Source organism: Heliconius melpomene, chromosome 2 (assembly GCF_056956725.1).
Source record: "Heliconius melpomene rosina isolate 202511_hmr_F chromosome 2, ASM5695672v1, whole genome shotgun sequence".
Classification (NCBI taxonomy): Eukaryota; Metazoa; Arthropoda; class Insecta; order Lepidoptera; family Nymphalidae; genus Heliconius; species Heliconius melpomene.
Genome location: NC_140390.1, coordinates 8,151,913 through 8,173,967, shown reverse-complemented (window position 1 = coordinate 8,173,967; position 22,055 = coordinate 8,151,913). Strand labels below are relative to the sequence as shown.

Sequence of the window (22,055 nt, the reverse complement as noted above, 5' to 3'; positions counted from 1 at the left end):
AACACTTGTGCGACCTACTTACCGCACTGACACGTTTAACCACGTTGCGATTAGAAAAGTGACAATTTGCGTGACGCGACCGTGAAAATAAAATTAGCCTCTAAGTACTGTATGTAAGTAACTGTTGTACCAAGTTCAAATCTCATTATTTATGTCTAAAGTGGATTTTCTTCTATCTATGATCTAGATCTATTGTAGATTTCCAAAATTTAAAAGTATATTCGAAAATTTGGTACGATTAGTCGTTGTTGGGATAACTGAAGGATCGGCCTCTCACTAATTCCTCGAGATGGTTAGATATGGTGAGACGTTAAATCCTATTCCATTCTACTTTCTTCTTATTACAATAATGATTTTTTAAATTTGTGTATAGATAGGCATGTACCAAGAGGTTGATGACAGTGGACGAGGCGAAAGAGGTACGAGCGTATGTAGAGACCGGAGCGCCTATTCTCTCTGACTACCCCGCTACAGCCGGGATACGGCGTGAATGTAAATAAATGTGTTGATATTTGTCTGTATGTTTGTGCACTTTAATATCAGAAAAATATTTTCTGCCTAATATTACGAAGGACATAGTTCCGATTACCAGAGACAATATAAGATAGCTAAAATATATATTTTTTTAATATGGAAATTAGAATTTTAAATTCTACAAATCTATCTATTTAAATTTAATAAATATTAAATACCTATGTCAAACTGTATCTCAGTTTAATTAATTATGTCATATAAATGTATATTTCCAAATGGAAACATCAAATTTCACATCTAACTTAATGAATGGACCTCGGTCAGCAGTTGTGAATGTAATTTGCGCTACGAAATTACTGTTTGTTAATCTCGTCTCTATGAAATGTATTAATTAATAATTATTACAATTATTATATTGTGCAATGGTTTTAAGTTCGATTTCCGTTTGGGGAATGAAATATTTAGTTTTTCATTTCCCCAGCTACATGTATTATGTGCTACATATATATGTAATGTGAAGTTAAAATATATATTTGTTTTGAGACAGGGAGAGCAGCGGCACACTGGTAACAATAAAAAACGCGGCGTAGAGTTCCGCCACTTAATAACCAAGGGCTGGAAAGCGGTGCGTGAGGAATGAAGTGTTTTAACACTACATTCCCTCTGATTACAATGCTATATGCGGGGTACAATGTAAAAGTAAAAAAAAATATTAAAAAATCTTAAATTTGTGTTATAAGGTCAGCATTTGTATTTATTCTACTTTACCTATCTCTTAAAATAAAATAATTAAAACTAGTAGACATAGATGCCATCTTGTTCAACAGGTAGTTTGTACGATTGCAGTGAAAGGCCGTGTTCCGCCCTGAATGTTTCTCTCTCACTAGATAATCTTCTGGATATCAGTTGCTATTCTAGTACCTACCTACATGTAAAGTAACATAGCGTTTTCTTTAAACGCAGTTTCCCGCAGAGGATAGGCAGAGTGAACGTGGGAACCTAGTGTTAAGACACTTCGTTCCCCACTTTCTACCGTATTCTGGAGGCATTGGGTGATGAGTGGCAGAACTCAACGCCGCGATTTGAAATATAAATGTAAATAAATACTTCACATCCTCGAGTGGGGATCGAACCCACAATCTTCTAATGAAATGCCTATAGCCATCATGTTTAGATATGTTGTTGCAACTCTCAACGTAATATAGCAGGGCATAGAGTGATTTATGTATTTATTGTTTTTTTTTTCTTGTAGCACTGACAATACTGACATTTTTATGTAACTTCACCGTTTAAAACTAAGTACTTGTAAATGCCTAATAAAATAAAGAATAATTTGATTTTGCTTTGCCTCTGCCTACTTACAATGATAAGAGTGTAAAAGTTTATTTAAAAAAAAAGCTTTAAGGTAAAAGTTTTTTATTTTTTTAATAAAACGTATAGTCTTGGACCTTACAGCATACATTTGTAGTTGAAATTTCTAAGAACAGTTCGTACTCTAGATCTAACCGAAGCAATTGCTTCATCGCAACAAGCAAAAGGTCAACCGATTGACCCCCTAACATTAGCCATTTCAAACAGTTACGTCCAGAACTAAATTATACTTTAAGTTATTTAACTTTGAGACACGTACCTCGTTAACAAAGCGTGGAAGTGAAAATAATTTATTCCCTCAAGTGGAAATCGAACCCATAACGATCTAATGGTGGTTGTGGTGGTGTAAATGAAGAATATAACGGTTCTAAGAAAGAAATTGTAACAGTTATAATATAAGCTAATGTTTACGATTGATTGGTGATGCAGTTTTTTTTTTCTAACTTCATGCTTCTATAGGTACCTTTATTTGTAATATTTGTTATATGGAAAGCGAACGTAGTGAATGACCATAAAGTTTTTTTTTTTTTTAGGGAAATTTATATAATCTGTGCTATTGTTGCTAGTTGACAGATAGAGAGAGAGAGAGCTAAAGAGTTTGTTTGGTTGAACGCGATAATCTCAAGAACAGCTCGTTCTACTTCGAAAAGTATTTTTAATATTTTTTACAAAACATAATTTATAAAAAAATGAACGTAGCGGGATTTGATCGCGCGGGATTTGAACGCGCGGGATGGTGTGAGAAGAGTATTTTTCTTTCCTAAGAGTGAAATAGCACTGTAAAAGTGTTAAAAATATATATTTTCATGTCGTATAGTCTATTTGTTAAAAAAGTCGATACGCTATATAGGTAAGAACTAGTAAAATGGCTAACTTAACTCATCCAAATATAGAAAATAAATGGAATAAATGTATATTTTTTTAGTTTTGCGTTGTTTTTTGCATAAACAGTGCATCAATGAGAACCTAGTGCTACTGAGTGACACTGCGTTCTCCATTAAGACACTTTCGTACTCCGCTTTTGTCACTCCCACGAATGGGAGTCGAACCTAAAACTGTCGCGTTTACAATCGCACGCTTGTGCCTTAGCGCTACGAAATACGGCCCTTATATAATACTTACATTACAATTATATTACAATTATATTTATATAAGTATATTACATAAATTGTTTTAGTACCTATAATACTAAAATACGCATTTGAACCGGCTTAATCGATTTACTTTTTTGTTAAACTTCACGCTGTATCCTTCATATAGCAGAGTAGGTAGAGGAAGCCTTGTGTTGAGACTGCTCCTCATTTTCTACAGAATTCTGGAAGCATTGCGTGATGAGTAGTGAAACTCAACGCGGCGCTTTTGCCCCAATATTAGAGCGAAGAAAATATGAAATATTTAATTTCCTCAGGTGGGAATCAAACCCCATAATCGTGTGCCACGACTATCCTCAATTCACTTATAAATAAATCACTTTCGCTCGCTGTATCCTACACACAGCAGGGTAGGCAGAGGGAACAAAGTGTTAAGACACTCCGTCCCCCACTCTCCGTCGCATTTATCGAGGCATTGCGTGTTGAGTCAACGCCGGACATTAATTTATAATATTTATATTCCACTTTACCCTAACGTGACGTAGGCATTTTGTATGTATAAAACAAAAACCTTTATGTAAGTATAATAAGTATTTGTGATGTTATCCAAGAAAAATCTTCTTTTATCTCATTGAGAGAGATTACGAGATAGTCTATATATGTATTATCTCAAACGTTTTACCAGATAGCGGATGATGTGAAAGGATGTGAAAGGGTACGATAGGTTTTGTTTATTATTTTATTTGTTTTTTTTTTAATTTCAAGCTGTTTCCCGCAGACAGCCTGCTGGGTAGGAAAAGGGAATCTGGGAACCCCCCACCCATATTCCGCCAAATTCTAGAGGTAGTGATGAATCTCCAATTTTAAGAATGTAATAGAATAGAAACGAAAAGCTATATTTTAAGCCCAAAAAGATAAACGCTACAGGTTGTGAATTCGATTCTCACTCGGTGTAAAAATAATTCATATTTTCACTCTGGCAACAATACAAAGCGCAACGTTGTTTCGCCACTCAACACCGAATGTCTTTAAAAGTGGGGAACGGAACGTGAAAGAAAACAACCATCTAAAAAAACTAGAATTATTATAAACTAAACAAATCCATTAAAAAGGAGTTATTCATATATTATATGTATATTTCGTATTTCAAATGAATATATTATTTACAGGCATTAGCGTAACTTATGATCTACTTTTGACGAGAAAATTCTCCTGTCCAAAGCACTTTAGTATAAACAGCCTGCTTTGTAAATGTACTGTAGATTGTGAAATATTTATTTTGAGTACCTGCTACATTTTGACCTGGAAGAGAGAAATAAAGGGAACAAGGAGGAAAGGAAATATTTATTTCAATTTATATTATTTTTTTTGCTCTGGTGTCGAGGCGCGGCGTTGAGTTCCTATACTCGATACCCAAAGTATCAAAGATTCAGCAGAAAGTAGGAAGCAGTGTATCTAGTATCACATTTCTCTTCTTCTTTCAGTCTACACTTCTTAACACTAGGTGCCCTCTACCAACCTTGTTAAGCGGTAAATACAGTGTGAAATTTAAAACAAAAAAAGATACCTTAAAATAAATTTGTTCTTTATTTTTTAGCCTCCAAGAGTCGCTGTAAAAGCCAATAGTGCTAACAGCATTAACCTCATGGTCAAAAATAAATGTTTTTTTGGTAAATCATTATAATAAAGAAGTCGTATTTATTAATCTTATAATACGATATCAGTGTATTGGCCGTCTTTTCCACTTATCACGACACCAGCTGATAACAGCGCTAGTATACAAAATAATATACGAAGCATTTGTAATTTATTCTAATTCGAAAGATTTTTGTTGTGGCTAGAAATATTTTACATTTAAAATATATATATATATGTAGAAGCATCAAAAGGGGCCTCAAAGCGGTCTTGGCTGTTACTATTCATTTGTGGGCGTTGTAGCAACAGAGATGTTTAAATAAAAGTCACACTTATATTCCACAATGTCTTATTACTCGTTTACATAACAGTTTTACAATAAATCTCACAAGATTAGCAAAATTACAATAGATTAGGAGCCAATAGGTTAATTGGTGAACATCTCACGCCGTAGCTGTCAACCAATGACATCTGCTATTATTCGTGGCTACACCTACTACCCTATTCGGGGTTACCCGCTCCATTTTAAATATTCTTCTAATATAATCCATTACATAAATCAAGTAAAATCGAAATCTAATAATTGCGAAATTATAATTAAAACTAATACATAGCAGCGCGCCGTCACGGCCGTCCTGCATCGTCACACGTCCTCGTGTGCATAGGTTCAATCTGTGAACAATAAACATAGTGCTTTGCAATACGTCCCGTTCGGTCTTCCTGACCACACAATATGTCCCCTTAGTGGATGTAACAGTGAACTCATATTGATTACAATTTTTATAAGTGTATTACAAATACTACGAAATGTTTCGTATAAGGCACACATAACAATCTTACAAATATCACATCCGTTACTCAATATCACATAGGCTAACAGTCACACAGACAAGTCATTGCCACAACGGTTAGTAATTGCCAGACAGGCCAGTCATTGCCACACAGGCCAGTCATTGCCACACAGACTAGTTTATGCCACACAGGCCAGCCATTGCCACACAGGCTAGTACTTGCCACACAGGCTAGTCATTGCCACACAGGCCAGCTGCTGCCACACAGGCCAGCTGCTCCCACACAGGCTACTCGTCGCCACACAGGCCACTCGTCGCCACACAGGCCACTCGTCGCCACACAGGCCACTCGTCGCCACACGTCGCCACACAGGCCACTCGTCGCCACACAGGCCACTCGTCGCCACACAGGCCACTCGTCGCCACACAGGCCACTCGTCGCCACACAGGCCACTCGTCGCCACACAGGCCACTCGTCGCCACACAGGCCACTCGTCGCCACACAGGCTAGTCGTCGCCACAAAGGCTAGTCGTCGCCACAAAGGCTAGTCGTCGCCACAAGGGCTAGTCGTTGCCACAAGGGCTAGTCGTCGCCACAAAGGCTAGTTTTTCTTTTTTTTTTTTGGATTTTTTTTTTGTTTGTTTTGTTTGTCTTAGCTTTGTTTGTTTGTCTTAGCCACACAGGCTACTACAGGATAAGAGAGGTATGTAACTATTTAACATGGCCGTCATCGGCACATTCTGACTTTATTTTGTTGCTTGCAATCTCCGGCACTACTACGTGCTACTAGAATTGAAAACCAATTACTACGGGCTTACGGGCTCTTTTAAGAGTCTTGAAAATTTTGGGTCAAGCTTGGTTTGGTTACATCACCTACTTAATTCTTTAACTTTGCTTTACGTTTATCAAACTAAACCTTCTCAGAAGAAGCATTAGCTTCTTTTGCTCGTGTCGATTGCTCGATAATAAGATTCAAATCAAATTCATCCGTTGCTAATTACATTACGTTTAGAGGCATAGAAACCTTTATTACTAACAATTCTAAAAGACTTGCCCTGGTTATCCTACTCATAATAGCTGCGCTAATGGCTAGCTGATTGTCAGGTAGTGCATCTTGCCATGACTTATTATTATCTATCTCGACAGAGCTGACTTTATTAAAGAGCATTCGGCAACAGAGCCGAAACAAAATGAAAACTTCTCACCAGATTAATCTAAGAACTGATGCATAGCTAGTTGAATGGAGCAAACATTCACCCATCGTTCAACTCGTTCATCGCTTGCCTTGGTATCCATACTAGAGCAGCGCAGTGCAATGTGGCCGCATTCACCACACGTGAAGCAAGTTGGAGTAATCACCTTCATATGCACACCAACTTCCTTAGACTGTCGAGATGAGGTAGTATCTGAAATCTCACAACGTAAATAAGAAATTGCTATTACAACTATTATTGCCACAACAATCACTGGGTACAAGACCCTGCTTGTCACAGTTATAGCATCGCTATGATAATTCTATCAGTGGCTTTTTCACTTCCATAGTCGGAGTACTCTTCTCACCAATCGGGTGTCCTCTTTTTCTTTGAAACAGACTGGAGCGAGCATTTAATTCCCAAGGCGTGTTATCATTTATAGCGTCATTAATCTTAGCTGGCAGCTATCCTGCATGACATTCAATAGACATTATTTTCATACATGTTTATCCTCTAAATATTTCTGAACAGTGTAATAAGCTGCGCCCGACATACGCAGATAAACACTCGTCTTCCCTTGGACCACCATTGTGTAATCGCCATAAATTGCAGCTGGAGTCTCAACAGTATCAAATCTAGCTAAGAACAGATCTTTTAATTGTGGCCATTTAAATCCGGGAAAAACTAGATTGAGCTAGTCAAGATGACGCCGATCCCTTGAGTACCTGAGCATTATAAAAGGCTTTTTCCCAGGTTCTCCTTTTACGAGTAAAACGGTGTCATAAGCAAACGACACAATTTTTCAAAAGTTTATAGGTAAGTTCAATACTAAAAATAGTGTTGGTCCCAATATACTTCCCTGTGGACTACCATATTTGATAGGAAGGTTTATGCTGGTATTTTATTCTATTTAAGTGCATTGCATTCTATCTGTGAGATAGCTTTCGAATAGTTTGTGTTCATTACCTCTCACACCAATTTCAAAGTCAGTTTTTTTTAACGAATTTATAATTATTACAACTTCAATTTCATCAGTATCAAATAAAACGAACGACGATTTAATGTTATCTATTTGTGGTTTTCCACTGATATTGGGAGACCTTTTTTTTATCTTCTCGGCAAGATTTCCACCATTGCTGACGAAATATTCATTAACTATGTCAATTGAATCCTGCGAGAACTTGAGTTCCGCATTAAATCAGAAGCGATAGGTATTCTTATTGTCACCAATACTTAACTTATTTTTGAATACTTTCCATAATTTCATATTATTTGATTTTTCTTTCACAATCCAATTTTGAATTCCAATCAATCTCGGATTTGTCAAATTCTCTCTTAGCTCTTTTTGTGCCTTGCTCATTGTAATTATCAAATCACTGCCAAAATAAGTTTTTCTTGTAAACATATGTCACACCAACTGCGAACGTCGTGGTCTGCAGCATCAGAATTAAACTTTATTTACTTATTTTTACTTATTTTTTTAAATGTCAGATACTAATGGCTCCCGTAAAATTTTGTTCCTGCATGTCAAAAATAATTTTTCAACTTCACATTTTTTTTACAATTTTCACATCTTGGTAAATTTTAACACTCTGTTCTGTATTTTGTTCCTTATTCGTTGCTGGTAATCCCACTTCTGATGTAGATGCATCAAAAGGGGCCTCAAAGCGGTCTTGGCTGTTACTATTCATTTGTGGGCGTTGTAGCAACAGAGATGTTTAAATAAAAGTCACACTTATATTCCACAATGTCTTATTACTCGTTTACATAACAGTTTTACAATAAATCTCACAAGATTAGCAAAATTACAATAGATTAGGAGCCAATAGGTTAATTGGTGAACATCTCACGCCGTAGCTGTCAACCAATGACATCTGCTATTATTCGTGGCTACACCTACTACCCTATTCGGGGTTACCCGCTCCATTTTAAATATTCTTCTAATATAATCCATTACATAAATCAAGTAAAATCGAAATCTAATAATTGCGAAATTATAATTAAAACTAATACATAGCAGCGCGCCGTCATATATATATATATATATATATATTAATATTAATGAAAGATACTGGAGGAAGGTCATGTAAAAAGCATGAGGACGTCCCGGAGAGCATGTATGAAGAGGTTGATGACAGTGGACGAGGCGAAAGAGGTATGTAGAGACCGTAGCGTTTGGTGCTCCGTTCTCTCTGACTAACCCGTTAGGGAAAAAGCGTGAAGATAAGTTAAGTTAAAATATATTGTGAATTTGTGACAATCACCATCAATGATACTTTTCACTACAGATTATAAATAATTGATAAGTAACAAATATTTTTATATAATTATAATCTATATTTTATATCACAAAGTACCTATGTAGGTCAACAGTGTTATATCTAAGTTTAATTCTCGTTAGCTACTGCCCTTGATAAGACTTTAATTTTGTATTATAAGGAGAAACTCAACCGGTAAAAGATTTGCAATTACGCTAATATACACTAATAACATTAGAAAAATGGTTGCAATTAAATATTGTTGATGTTCACGCTTGTGATATACCTACGTACTTATATCCCGCACATAGCAGGATACGCAGAGGGAACCTAGTGTTCGAACCCACAAACTGTCGCGCTTACAGATGCACGCGGCCTAGCCGTCAATTCCTGTTTTAGAATTAATAATATAAATTACTTACATATTTAGTTGAACTGATTCTTCTCACCCTCTGAATTGGTTTTTTCTGAGCTCGTCGATACTTGTTGGCCTCAGACACGTGGCTTTGGTTCTGCACCGGTGTTTTCTGGTCTTCTAGCACGAACCAATCGGTTACGGAACCCCGTCGTGGATTCTTTGCGCACGCACTATGACGCTTCATCTCCAACATCTGGTTTAACTCTGCCCGGAAATCCTCACTCACTTCATTCGCTTTATTCACTTGTACTACCTTAGGAGAGGGTAGAGTGTTAAAGGAAGAACTCTTCCTCTTCTGCTCTATAGTCAATTCATCAGATGTTCGCGTGTAAGGTTCACAATCACTCAAATAACTTTCACTGAATAGATCGACGGCCTTTTTAAATTCGTCCAACAAGTCCTGAACTGATTCCGTTTTGAATATGTTGACAACGAGGCCACTGGAGGTTGAGGTAGATGTTGATGCGCAGGAGTTGTGATCAGAATCTTGTATTTCTTTGACACTTTTGAGGCAGACATTATCTACTTTGTCGTAATACACATTCGCAATGTACTCCAAGCTGTCAACTGACATGTCTCCTAATGTGTCGCTACTGCCGAACGCGTACGACAGACTATTTTTGGTCAACTTGGTCCGTACTTTATCCTCTTCCTCTTCAATAGCCTTGGGGAGGAATTCGAAACTTTTACTCCTGGTGTATATAGGTGAATGTGTTTTTTTATCCATCAATTCTTTGTTTCGGAAGAACCAAAATCGTTTGCTAGACCGGTTATCTCGGTTGTTAGCATGGCTTGCGGATGGTACAATCGCCGTATCTTTCTTAAATTTCTCCTCTTCTATTATAGTATTCCATTTGGGTTTCTCCGTTTTTTCTTTCCCAAAGAAGCTCATGCGTATTTTATCTCGAAAGCTGAACGATTTCTTCAACGGCGATCCCCCTTCTTCGTCCGATTTTTCAGAGCCTGGCGATGGTGAATCAGGGACGACAGGTAAACAAGATGATAAGAAACCTGTTGGCCTAGCTACTACCAATTCCTTGGATTGCCCTCTCACTGGATAGTTGATAGGTTTAAATCTATCAGGTAGATCACCAAGTAGGCCGCGTTCTATAAGCTGTAGGTTTTCAGCATTTAGTTTTTTCAGCACATCTGGCCTCCTTATTATAGGTTTCCTATCTTTGTCCATGGCTCAAACGTCATCACTGGGCCGCGGCGCGTTTTCGACTGAGATATCGTTTTTGCGGTATCTCTTAACTGATAACGATAACGCACTCTTAACTTATTGTACTGTATACGTACTTTGTTAATGCTCGTACTTGCGAAAATATTTCATGTATCGTCTAACTCTAATGTGGTAAAGGAACAATCATTAAATTAATAATAAATATGTCAATTAATCGATTTAACTTTTCTCAATATTCTTTTATTTTAGTTTATTTTTTAATCTTCACGCTGTAGCCCGCACAGAGTAGGATCGGCAGAGGTGACCTAGTGTTAAGACACTCCATTTTTGTCAAGTCACTTCTGTTTCCCATTTCCGCCGGATTCTCAAGGGTTTGTGTTAAGTTACGTCACTCAATGACGTAATTTAACGCCGCTGTTTTATTGTACACCCATTTTCAGCATACATAAGTGGAGAACAGAGAGTAGTGAATGATCAGTAGATTCTCTATGTAAGTGTATAAAGCGTGAAGTTTGAAAAAGCATAATATATTTCATTATTTTATATAGTAACTCGTGTTGCGCTACGTGCTTCAATAGAGTTAGGTAAGCTTAATCAATACACACATAGCAACGTTGTCAGTGGTAGCCTTGCTTACTGTGCTTGTCTTTTAAAGGAATATCTTTTTTGTTATATCCTCTAAATCTTTAGTCTATAAAATGTTTTAGTAAATTTCTAAAAAGGAATTAGCAGCTTCACATTTTTCCCTTCTTCTTCGCTGCTTCGCATAACGGAGTCTGTAAAATAACCAGGTGTTAAGACATTCCTTTCACCAGTTTCCTTCTGAATTCGAGACATTTCGTGTTAAGTGAAGGAACTCAACGCCACGCTCTAGTCAGCAAGGAGGAGAATAAGGAACTACCAATAATTAATAAAATGCGAACACATTCAGCCGCTTGAAAGAGAAATCAGTTACGGCAACGCATACCAGATCGTACAGAACGCCAATTATAATTAATTAACGTTCCCACGATTGTGCGACAGAAGGAGAACAACGAGACATAATGGTGTTTTGTTATAAGATTGTAACAGAGTCGCCGATACGGTCGCGGTGTACGTCGCCCAGGAAGGGTTCCCCAGTAGGAAGATTTAGTAAGATATCTTCTATATAAATATGCTTTAATAACTGGTATCTGCGAAATGGAAATTGCTTAAAAGACAAATATATGGTGGCACCTATGCAACTCCCACCGAAAGCTCTCGAGCTCTTCCGTTTTTACATGATAAATAGGCTTCCTCAAAAGTGAATACAAAAATATTTTGATTTCATGTAATATAGTATAGGCTACATTTTTGAGAAAAGCTATTTTATTACCCTTAATAGTTGAACTCGTATATAACAAAAAAATATTTTATTAATTTTAACCAGTAGTTCCTGATATAAACGCGTTCAAACAAACAAACTCTTCAGTTTTATAATTAGATGAAGTGCCGTGCAGAACACTGCAGAATTGAAAAAATATTTATATGTAATATAAGTAAGGCGACGCCTAAAGCTGTTTATTTCAGCCAAACCTTGGATGTTGGACTTGTATAAGGCAAGGTGATGAAATACGACGCTTACATTTTTTTCAGCTTCACGCTTAATCCCATAGTAAATAAACACAATTAAGTTTCTGAGCGGGAATCGAACCCACGACCGTCCCATTTACAATCATAACACATTACATATATAGATACTTAAGCATTTCTCTTTTTTTCAGTACCTAATTCCGTATCGCAACTCTTTGGATCGTTTGAGGAAGGCACTAGTAAAGAAGAATTATGGAATGCCATACCAGAGCGCGACTGGAAGCTGTTAGCTGCTCTAGCAAGGAAGAGGGAGGAAGAAGCTGAAAGGGAACGACTAGCCGAGCAGTTCCAGAAGATGTGGCTTAAGGAGAAAGAAGAACGTGAAATGGTAGTAGTGTAAATATAATATTTATACATTATATTTATTTTAGACGTTTTTAGGTATCCGTATCTGAAAAGAAAAAAAAACTGGAACAATATTTTTTCACTTTGTTGTCGGTTATTGCTACATGAAGTTTTGTTTACTATGTTATTTTTTTTGCATTATTGACTTAAAAAATAACGACAAATAAGAACTTTGCTGTTATTTTAAAACAGGCAAAAAATCAGCTAAACTAATATACTGAAGAATATATGTTAGGATAAGGTTTTATTTATAATTTTCTTACATATTTAAAAATTCTTCAGGTAGAAGCTGAAATTTCAGAGCAATACAAACGCTACTTACATCAAAAACGATCTCAAGAGCGGAGCCACAATGAATTCAAGCGCCTACAAAGAGTCACCGAGCAACAACTTAGAAGGGGACAACTGATGGACAGCATCCGGTACAAGGAGCGGAGAAGTGCGGATATATTAGCTTGGAGAGAAGATAAGAAGGTAAAAATATGTGGTTCAAAACCGATCTCAAGAGCGATCTCAGCTGATACGCACTCAGGTGTTGACACAAATCTAAGATCGATCTTAGAGTTTACTGTAAACACTATTGAAATATTTTAATTTCCTGTAAAGCATTTATTTTCGCTACTTAATACGCAATGTCTCAAAAGTTTAGCAGAAAGTGAGGAAAGGAGTCTCTTCTCACTTAGTTCCATCTACCTGCCTTGGTATATGCAAAATATATTGTGCAGTTGAAAAAAGGGTTCTATTTCTCTTACTTCGGTATAGTTATACCATCGAATAAGATTCCCGTCCCTATGTTATACCGGAAATTCAATAAGAAAAACCGTTAAAACCTCTCGTTTTCACAACAATAAAATGAATTATTCAACAGATAGCAGATCTCATAGGCAGATCTGTAGAAGAGGAATGCCGCATACAATTAGCTAAAGACAAAAGATACAAACTTGACATAGCTGACAAGTGGAGTAAGGAAGTTGAGCTGGTCTACGCATTGAAGAAAGCTGATGACGCTAATAAGAGACGAAATGAGATGTTGAAGAATGCTTCGCAGGTGATTATTTTTTGTTTTTCTAACCTCGGGGTGTATCCTGCGCATAGCAGTATGGGCAGAGGGAACATGGGAACCTAGTGTTAAGACACTTCATTCCCATTAAGACACTTGTGAAAAAGGATTCTGCTAGTAATACGTGTTGAGTAGTGGAACTCAAAGACGCGCTTTGCCTCGTTACCAAAGCAAGGAAATGAAAATATTAAATATTTTCTAATAGTAATAGCATTTGTGGAAATCGAACCCACAGGCTGGTCTTTAAGCTCTATATTGAAATGGTAGAATTTCGATTAGGAGTACTGAATTATTTTCATTTCATCGTTTTGGTAATACAAAATGCGTTGAGTTTTGCCGCTCAACGAAAGAAAAGAAAAAAAAAGTGGAGAAAAGCATGGAAATAAAAAAATAAAATAGTACCAAAAACCATACTCTTACAGCGTCTAGCAATAACAAACGCATTAACCTCCTGGGAGACATCACTAATAAGGCAAGAGTTAGCGGCTTCACACGCCCTCAAACACGCTAACACGCTAGCCCGCGTCGCCATGAAGCAAGCACGCAGCGTGCAACTGACGCGAGCACGCCGTTCACGCGAAGCAAGAGCGCGTCACGTTGCTGCTATAAGTGAAAGGATGAGAGATGCCGTGAAGCGTGGTAGTTAGATTTTGTATCATTTTTATAGATTTTTCTTAATATTTTTTTTTGTTTATTTCTGGATGTTCTTAGTCTTTTTTATTATGTAGGTATATTTAAAATGTTTGATATGAACTAATATGGTATGGTTAGATAATTTAAAGGCGCCGGTTCGAGTCTTTCTTCGATCAAATTTTTATATGTTTTCTGAAATATAATTTGTATATTACAAATTATATTTCAGAATAGAAGAAAGAATATATGAAATTATATACAAAATTATTGTAACATTATACAGTTTTTTAATATAAAATAATATCAAATATTTGAAATATTATAATTCATTTATGTTACTAATAATTATTTTTGTGTTTCAGTGTTAACTTAAATCCTTTTTAATTATTTTTATATCATTAAATATAATCAAACAACCTACCTCCAAAAAAGGATTATTAAATAAAATACAATAAACATAATACAAAAAAATAAAGAATATTATTATTTTATCACAATTAATTTACAATATCTACATTTGTTATTCCAGAGGCAGCTTCCAAAGTCGCTTTAGCTTTCTTATACTGACGTAAAACAGCTTCTGCACCTATAACAAATTGAACCCGTTATATACGTAGAACAATATAAAGCATTATATTTCTTACTTATTATACATAGCTGACATCTCTGTAGGAAGATCTCTCTGCAAAGTGTTGCAAGTTACGTAATCTATATATATAAAATCGAAAGGTCACTCACGCATCACGAAATCTCAGAAACTACATGTGCTAGGAACGTCAAATTTTGCATAAGAGTTACTTATAGGACATAGGTGCTCGCTAAGACGAGAATTTGTAATATTCGACTTCTAATGGGTTGTTTTTGGGGTTGGAAGTTTGTATGAAACTTCGTTACTACAAATACTAGAAGTCTCAAATTTTGCATGGACGTCACTTATAGGACGTAGGTACTCATGGAGACAGAAATTAATAATAAAGTAGTTCACGCAGGCGAAGCCGCGGGCGGGCCGCTAGTATTATATGAAATAATTGATAATTTATATTAAAAAAATATTATAAACTTTGTTAAAACTTAACTAAAACTGCCCAATTTACTAGTAACAAGCATTAACATGGCATGATTTAAATTGACATAATATTATTCAGCTTCACGCTGCCTCCTACACACAGCAAGGCAGGCAGAATGATCTTAGTGTTAAAACACTCCATTACCCATTTTCAGGCGAATTAAGGAGACCTCGCGAGTGGCGGAACGCAAAACCGCGAAATGAATTTATTTAATATTCTGAAGTATATATTTACCCAAATTTAAAAGTTAGTAGATTTTTAGTTTCTCACGTTTATTTTAAAAAAATACTATTAGTTTTACTTTACGTATTACCTCTTAATAAATCAGTTGCTGTATGTGGCTCTTGTGGGAGAGATGCTGGGGTATGAGCTTGTGATAAAATCTGCCATCTTACTAATATTCTGCCAGTTGAAACGTATTTGAAGTTGGTGTCCTAGAATTATAAATACCTATAGATAAATTATCCAAGTGTATGATAATAATATATTTTTAGTTTAATGGTAAATTCTGGTTTCATGACGGTAGATATAGAAAGCATAGTGAGAAGATACTCCGTTTCTCAACTAAATAAAATAATAAGTAAGTAAGTCTAAATAACATTAATTTAACTCTTTTCATAACAAAGTATACTTATAATTTGAACATATTAATAATCTATAACATAAATAGAAAACAGTACTAAAATCCTTCATAATTAAAATGTATCGAAGATTAGACAATGCATGTGGAGTCAACCTACTCTGCTACAAGCAAAATGGATACAGAGAGAGACTAAACAACATATAAAAATATGTCTTACAACCTTCTGCCTACCCTGCTAAACCTAGTATACAGACTATAAACAAAAAAAATCCTACCTAAAAACCATTAAGACAAAAAAACACCTGTAAATCGGGATTAGACAAAACATCCAAATCCTTCAACAAATGACATCCCCCCACAAAGAATCTCCTACTCTCTGCTATCCAATCATCCATTTCCTCTGGTCTAGAGCAGGACAGACATACATCATGGCAGCCAGGCTCTGGTGTTAGAGATAGATAGCTATAGCCTTGTGTGTTGTGTCTCAGCCAGTGGTCTGTTGATATAGCTTGGAAGTAGATTTTTAGTGGTGGTGGGTCTGTGAAGTTGTGAATATTTTTGTTAAGTTATTAAAAATAATAATTAGTTATTATAAAAATATAATATTATATAAAAATAATAAAAGATAAAAATAATAAATAGTTATTAAAAATATGTTTAGCTTTACCTTCTGTCCCGGATAAAGCAGACCATGTCTAATAGTGATGCTGATGACAGCTAGTTAACATCACTAAAATTACGTATTGATTCCAGCTTCACGAAGTATCCCACATATAATAAGGTAGGTAGACGGAGGAGGACGACGGCACTGCATTACGTGTTGAGTGACAAAGCTCAACGCAGCGCTTTACTTCGTTACCAAGGCGAGAAAATAAATAAATCTTTCCCCAAATGAGAATCGAACACACAACCGTTTGATTTAGTCTCACGCTAGTCACACAATAACCCCACTTTTCAAGGTTTTGATTTACAAATGATAATTAATCAAGACCCAACTAACCTAAACCAGTAGAACATTCCAGATCCAATTCTATCATGTGACCATATTTCCACTGAATTTCGTCCTCTACATACATCTTCTTGCTGATGTGGGTTCGACCTTTTGTATCGCCATTACATTTTATGTCATCTGAAATCTAACATAAATATTTTCTTTGCTTCTAATAGGGAGTGAAGAAATGAAAATAAAAATATTTAATTTTTTAAAAAAGGAATTGAACACATGACCTTTACGCTTGGGCGCTGCTGCCACAAACGTTTTTGGCTGTTTTGACTGAAGCCTGTTAGGGAATCTTTTTTTTTAGTAGTATATAAATCTGCAATTAGTTGCAATACTATAAGCAGATGGCCTAAGTGTTAGGGAATCTATCTCAACTGCTGTAATTTGTTGTATCATTATCCAATCTGGACACATTTTCAACTCAAGCAAATCAGACAAAAAAGATCAGTCAAATTATTTGGACAAATAAGAAGTGTGTTAAGTTTTTCTTACAAGCATTCATTTATAGACGCGAGGTGAGCAGGTAGCTCAACACTTTTCCTAGCATAGAAGGGTAAGCAGAAGGAATCTTGTCTAAAGACACTACTTTTCTCTGCTTTCTAAGCGGAACTCAGGCGCGTTTTGTTACCATCGCGCGGAGATTATTTATTCCCACAAGTGGGATCACCACCACACTTAAAATCAGACATTGTGCAGCTACACAGCAATCACCTTAAAACTACATGGAGCCCTTATTAATATAATTTACTTACTTTTATCTCATATTCAATGTACATATTATCCATTTCAAAGTCCATGGCTGAAACAATTTCAAAATTTAAAAAGTATTTCCTTTTCCCGAGTGGAGGCATCACAAAACTACATTGGTTTTTCTGTTTCTTCTCCCACTTATTGTGTAAATTAGTTAACTGCAATTATAATTATGTTAACATTGCTACTTAATATATAAAATAACATTTTAAGACCTATGATAAACTTTAATTAAAAATTGTAAAAGATTAAATATAAAAAATATATTTTACTGATTAAATCATAACGCAAATGATTACTTACCAATTCCACTAATTCTTCTGTATTCTCTCTCCCATTCATTTCAATTTCTACACCATATTCTTGCAATTTTGTAGTACTAAGCATAGATTCCAAGTCTTCAATAATGTATGGGTTGAATTCTATATCATTGACATCTGGTGATATCATCATATAATTTTGGGTAATATTATGGTATATAGAAAGAAGAATGTTTTCTTGTTTATAAAGCAGTTGAGAATCTCTGTAAAAAACAGTGTCATGCATTTTTTTTTGTATCAGCTATTGTGAGTTATGACATAATAAAAACAAATAACATTTTATAAGTTAAAATCCATTTTGGAGCAGTGGAACAGCATCTACTCTTAAATATGATACTTGGGAAGTCAATTATTTTGTTTACTCCACTCTGGTAAGAGTGGCAAAATGTGGCAATAAGAGCTACACGACTCAACATGTACAGTATAGTTGACTCATCCTAGCAGCCCTAGAGTTATCTTAGCTATTGTGAATTGTTCACTCGAGAATGAAATCTCCAAGTCAGAAAAATTCTAAAACAAATTATGTGTAGCTGTGTTCAGGGAGGCGATGAACCATCAACCATACTGTACTGTCTCAAATTTGGGTTGAAAGTGGAGTGTCATGACATTAAGTCTGCTGTTCCTACTCTGCTATTAAATCAAATGGAAATGAAACAAGACATTGAGAGCAATATTTTTAACACTCACTCATTGTACTCTGATGAATCTAACACTATATGCATCGACATCCATTGATCATGGCTTGAGATATCCTGTTCACTTCTATACAAATGTCCTTTTGAACTAGAGAGATCCTTCGATATCCCAAATTTTTCTCCAAAATTTAATTTTGCTAAGCATAAAGTTAAGTTACTAGGCATATTTTCTATTTTAGCAACTGGAATGGGTAAATGGTAGTCTTCATTGATATAAGTAAAAACTTTTTTGGCTTCACAGTACGATTTTGTGATTGTCTCATTATAAATTCTTTCTGTTTCTGTATCACAGTTGTAAGTATCGGAATATTTTTGAAGTTCCCAAGCACTGAATACTTTTTCTTGCCATTTAAATTCATGTACTTCGATTTTGTTGTTGTCTAAAACATGAAGACTTTCTTCATGTGATTTACTTTGAAAATCCTCAAATGATGGTAAACTTATAATGTCATCTTTGAATTTCAATTTGATTCTGGAAATAATCACATTTTCAGTTACATTATAGTAACAACCTTATTATATACTATTAGCAAGAGATATTTACCTAATTAACATGTCATCTAATGAATGCTTTAACCAATATACCCCAGGTATTTTATTACACTTACTAAATTCTTGCATTATGTTTTCTTTGAACTTATTTTCTATCTATTCTTTTTCCACTTTTCCAAAATATTCGAGCACCAATTACTTGTCAACCTTCTTTGCTTCGACATTAGTGTTAGATACACATATTTTTGTTTACTACTCATTGCTATGGTAACCTTGTTTTTCTTATTTACGTTACACTATAATTAAAATTTTGTATAATTATTTTTTATTTTAATCTTTCTAGATTAAAATATCTTAGCAAATAAATAAGCCTAATTTGTTATAGTTTATTAGAATGTACTCTGTGATGTTTAATTGTTTAAAATTGGCATGTCGGAAATAATTCAAAAAGTCAAGAATTGAACTGAACTATTTTACTATAAAAACATTCATTTTATTCATCGATATATGCATTTTGACATTTAATTAAAATTTATGATTGCGTAAAAATCCTTTAATCGTTTATGTATGTAATTTTTTGTGATTTTAATTTTTAATATGACATTTCAGAACAAAATTATAACTAGCATTTTCAAAAGCAGAAAAAAACTAATTAAATTAACTTAAGAGAATATTAAATAATTTGTATCGAATTACATTCCTTCATACAACAACTAATAAAGTAGTTTAACGCCCGAAATTAATAATGTATCTCCGATCTCCAGTTAACGTCCATCTTGGAATGTTCGACATATCTATCCAATCTCTAACCTGCATGCCAATAACCATTCCGGATAATGTCAACTTATCATCAAAAGTGGATTGCAGGGCCCTCCCTGCGGTAACGATAGTTTCGTTTTACGTATCTTTTTTTAATTAACAAAATCCTAATATATATGCTAAATTAAATTTAAAATTAATTATTATTACTTATAAAAGTCCTATAAAAACTATTTTTAATAAAATAATAAATCTTTAAGTCCCAAAACATTAAAAAAGAATAAAAATTAATAATATTAAAACACTTTTTAAAACTTAATGCAATATGCTTAGGTGCGTACAATGGAACTTGAACATGTCATTTTGACAGCATATGTTTTTATAATATAATAATTAATTGTTAGTTTTAAGATACTTTATTCCTAACCCATTTTCATGTATAAATTATTAAACATAACTTGAAACGCCATAAAATTACAACTAAACTGAACTAAAGATAATTATTTTAATTTCATTAATGGAGTCCGGCATAGTAAGGTAAGTATCGTATGTATTCATAATTTTGTTTATTAAGTTTAAATATACATGCGAAAAATTATATAAAAGCGTTAGCCTCTATAGAATTTTTGAATTCATTATAATATTAATATCGTTTTGCTTGGCTATTTCAATTTCATATTGTTTATTGCTACATTGGATAACAAAGAATAAAATTTGAGATTAAGTGCAAGATTATTATTTTAACTTATATTGATGAATGCTTTATTGAACAATGAACTAATAAATACTTTATTTTTTTTCAGTAAAAACAAAACAGTGATTGCAAGAAATTCACTAAATATTTTGTAGCTTATAAGAAATGTATGGAGAATAAAGCTGATAAAATTACTAAACATGGAGCAAGCTAGAATTAAGAAATAAAAAATATTTATATAAAGAGACAAATAAAAAAATAGGTTACATTTTTTTAATAATAAAAAAATTACAATACACATTGTTTTCCTTATTCACCCCCAAAAACAAGTAAAACTATGATTAACTAACAATCTTCTCACTTAAGTAATTAATAAATATAAAATATTTGAATAATTATTCATCTTATAAAACAATTATTTACATCCTTTCTGTGATATCTTATATTGCAGCGCTGTCCTCATTATCTATCATGTCATGAAGGTATTTCCATTCCTGGTACTTCCTCCAAATTAAGATCTCTGCAAATGGAGTGCCATAATATGAAATTATCTTGCAAATGTTCTAAAAATATAAAATTTCTATATTAGGTATATAATTCAAGAATATTAATAAGTTTAATACTATTTACACATCATACTAATAAATTATAATAAGATTTTTATTTATATGGTCCGTCCCCTTTTTTCCATACCATAGGTAATATTAGGTTAACATAATACCTTTCTATTATGTTCTTGGTTTAATATATGCTTGCTTGCAGCTTTGCTTTAGTACTTGGATTAAGAACTTGTATTAATAAATATGGTCTATTTGGTACTTTACTTCCATTGATTACCATAAGGTCTTGCATCACATTTTGCCTATAATAAAATATAAAATATTATTTTACAAATATATAAGATAGTAATTTGGAAATTCAGCAACTGAAATTAATAAGCCCAGAGCTCAAATTAAGAAATGAAATGGTAATTAGTAACTGAGATTAAGTATACAAAAAAAAGTTTCCATAATTTGCCTGCTTTTGTAAAGAAAACTTTATATAACTTAATAATACTCACATGGCGATTAAACACATAAGTGTTCGAGTGCAATCAATTGCAGCAATAACTCCAGGCAAGGCACCAACTTGATAGAAGTCTTTAGCACTCTCTTGATATATTTTTATATGCTCACTGCATATATTTGTAATTGCTGACACTGACTACATAACACTATCATTACTATCACTCGAAGAAATGTCACTCCACATATTTATTTACTTTAAAAATCAAATATAATATAAATGCAATTTTGCAATCCGGGGATATGATAAAGTAAACCCCAAAATATGTCGGATCGCAATTAGCTGTCATTTTTGCTATCCAACGTAATGTCAAAATGGACAGATCGTTTATTGGCACGCACAAGCTGTAATTTTCATACAAAGTTCCCTCTTCATCTCCAGTTAGTCCTCCCAACGATAGATTGAAGTTAAAGATTGAAAATGAAGTACTTCGATAGGTTATTGGCAAGCTAAACTCAAAAAATAGATTGATATTTTAATCTATGGTAGCAATTTATGGATTAGGATCGATTATTAACATTGGGCGTTAGTTAACATTTCATAAAAAAAAATTATTTAATAGAAAC

The 22,055-nt window shown here is 34.2% G+C and overlaps 3 protein-coding genes and 2 long non-coding RNA genes across 7 annotated transcripts in view; 2 read left to right on the top strand and 3 right to left on the bottom strand.

Annotated features, from left to right (window-relative positions):
- Window positions 1-10,446, bottom strand: part of LOC146540725 (uncharacterized) — a 121,726-nt gene extending 111,280 nt beyond the window's left edge. For both annotated transcript variants that reach the window (XM_085202733.1, XM_085202750.1), the window contains exon 1: window positions 9,237-10,446. In XM_085202733.1, the coding sequence (XP_085058859.1) occupies window positions 9,237-10,418 (1,182 nt within the window). In that variant the 5' untranslated portion in view covers window positions 10,419-10,446. The remainder of the gene's footprint in view (window positions 1-9,236) is intronic.
- A 578-nt stretch (window positions 10,447-11,024) lies between these two features.
- On the top strand, window positions 11,025-14,490 carry LOC146540724 (uncharacterized). Its single transcript, XM_085200984.1, has 5 exons — window positions 11,025-11,546; window positions 12,158-12,354; window positions 12,654-12,845; window positions 13,240-13,419; window positions 13,854-14,490. Exons 1-5 carry the CDS (start codon window positions 11,459-11,461, stop codon window positions 14,076-14,078), a joined length of 882 nt encoding a protein of 293 aa, XP_085057110.1. The 5' UTR covers window positions 11,025-11,458; the 3' UTR covers window positions 14,079-14,490.
- Window positions 14,491-14,522: 32 nt separating this feature from the next.
- Mks1 (Meckel syndrome, type 1) lies at window positions 14,523-19,914 on the bottom strand. 2 transcript variants are annotated; one of them, XR_014878944.1, is made up of 8 exons: window positions 19,024-19,914; window positions 18,472-18,951; window positions 17,768-17,987; window positions 17,467-17,622; window positions 16,715-16,850; window positions 15,990-16,252; window positions 15,445-15,565; window positions 14,523-14,650 (listed from the first exon to the last, which is right to left on the bottom strand). XR_014878944.1 is itself a non-coding variant. In XM_085200970.1 (8 exons), the coding sequence occupies exons 1-8, from the start codon at window positions 19,098-19,100 to the stop codon at window positions 14,562-14,564; spliced, it is 1,515 nt and encodes a 504-aa protein (XP_085057096.1). In that variant the 5' UTR covers window positions 19,101-19,906; the 3' UTR covers window positions 14,523-14,561. The 2 variants fall into 2 exon arrangements, 1 of the variants encoding a protein (XP_085057096.1); XM_085200970.1 differs by having other exon boundaries at window positions 16,017-16,252; window positions 19,024-19,906.
- Window positions 19,915-19,988: 74 nt separating this feature from the next.
- On the top strand, window positions 19,989-20,718 carry LOC146540722 (uncharacterized). The gene is made up of 2 exons (XR_014878946.1): window positions 19,989-20,267; window positions 20,534-20,718. It is a non-coding gene; the product is annotated as an uncharacterized LOC146540722 (long non-coding RNA).
- LOC146540721 (uncharacterized) lies at window positions 20,658-22,019 on the bottom strand. The gene is made up of 3 exons (XR_014878947.1): window positions 21,485-22,019; window positions 21,146-21,286; window positions 20,658-20,987 (listed from the first exon to the last, which is right to left on the bottom strand). It is a non-coding gene; the product is annotated as an uncharacterized LOC146540721 (long non-coding RNA).
- Window positions 22,020-22,055: the final 36 nt, after the last annotated feature.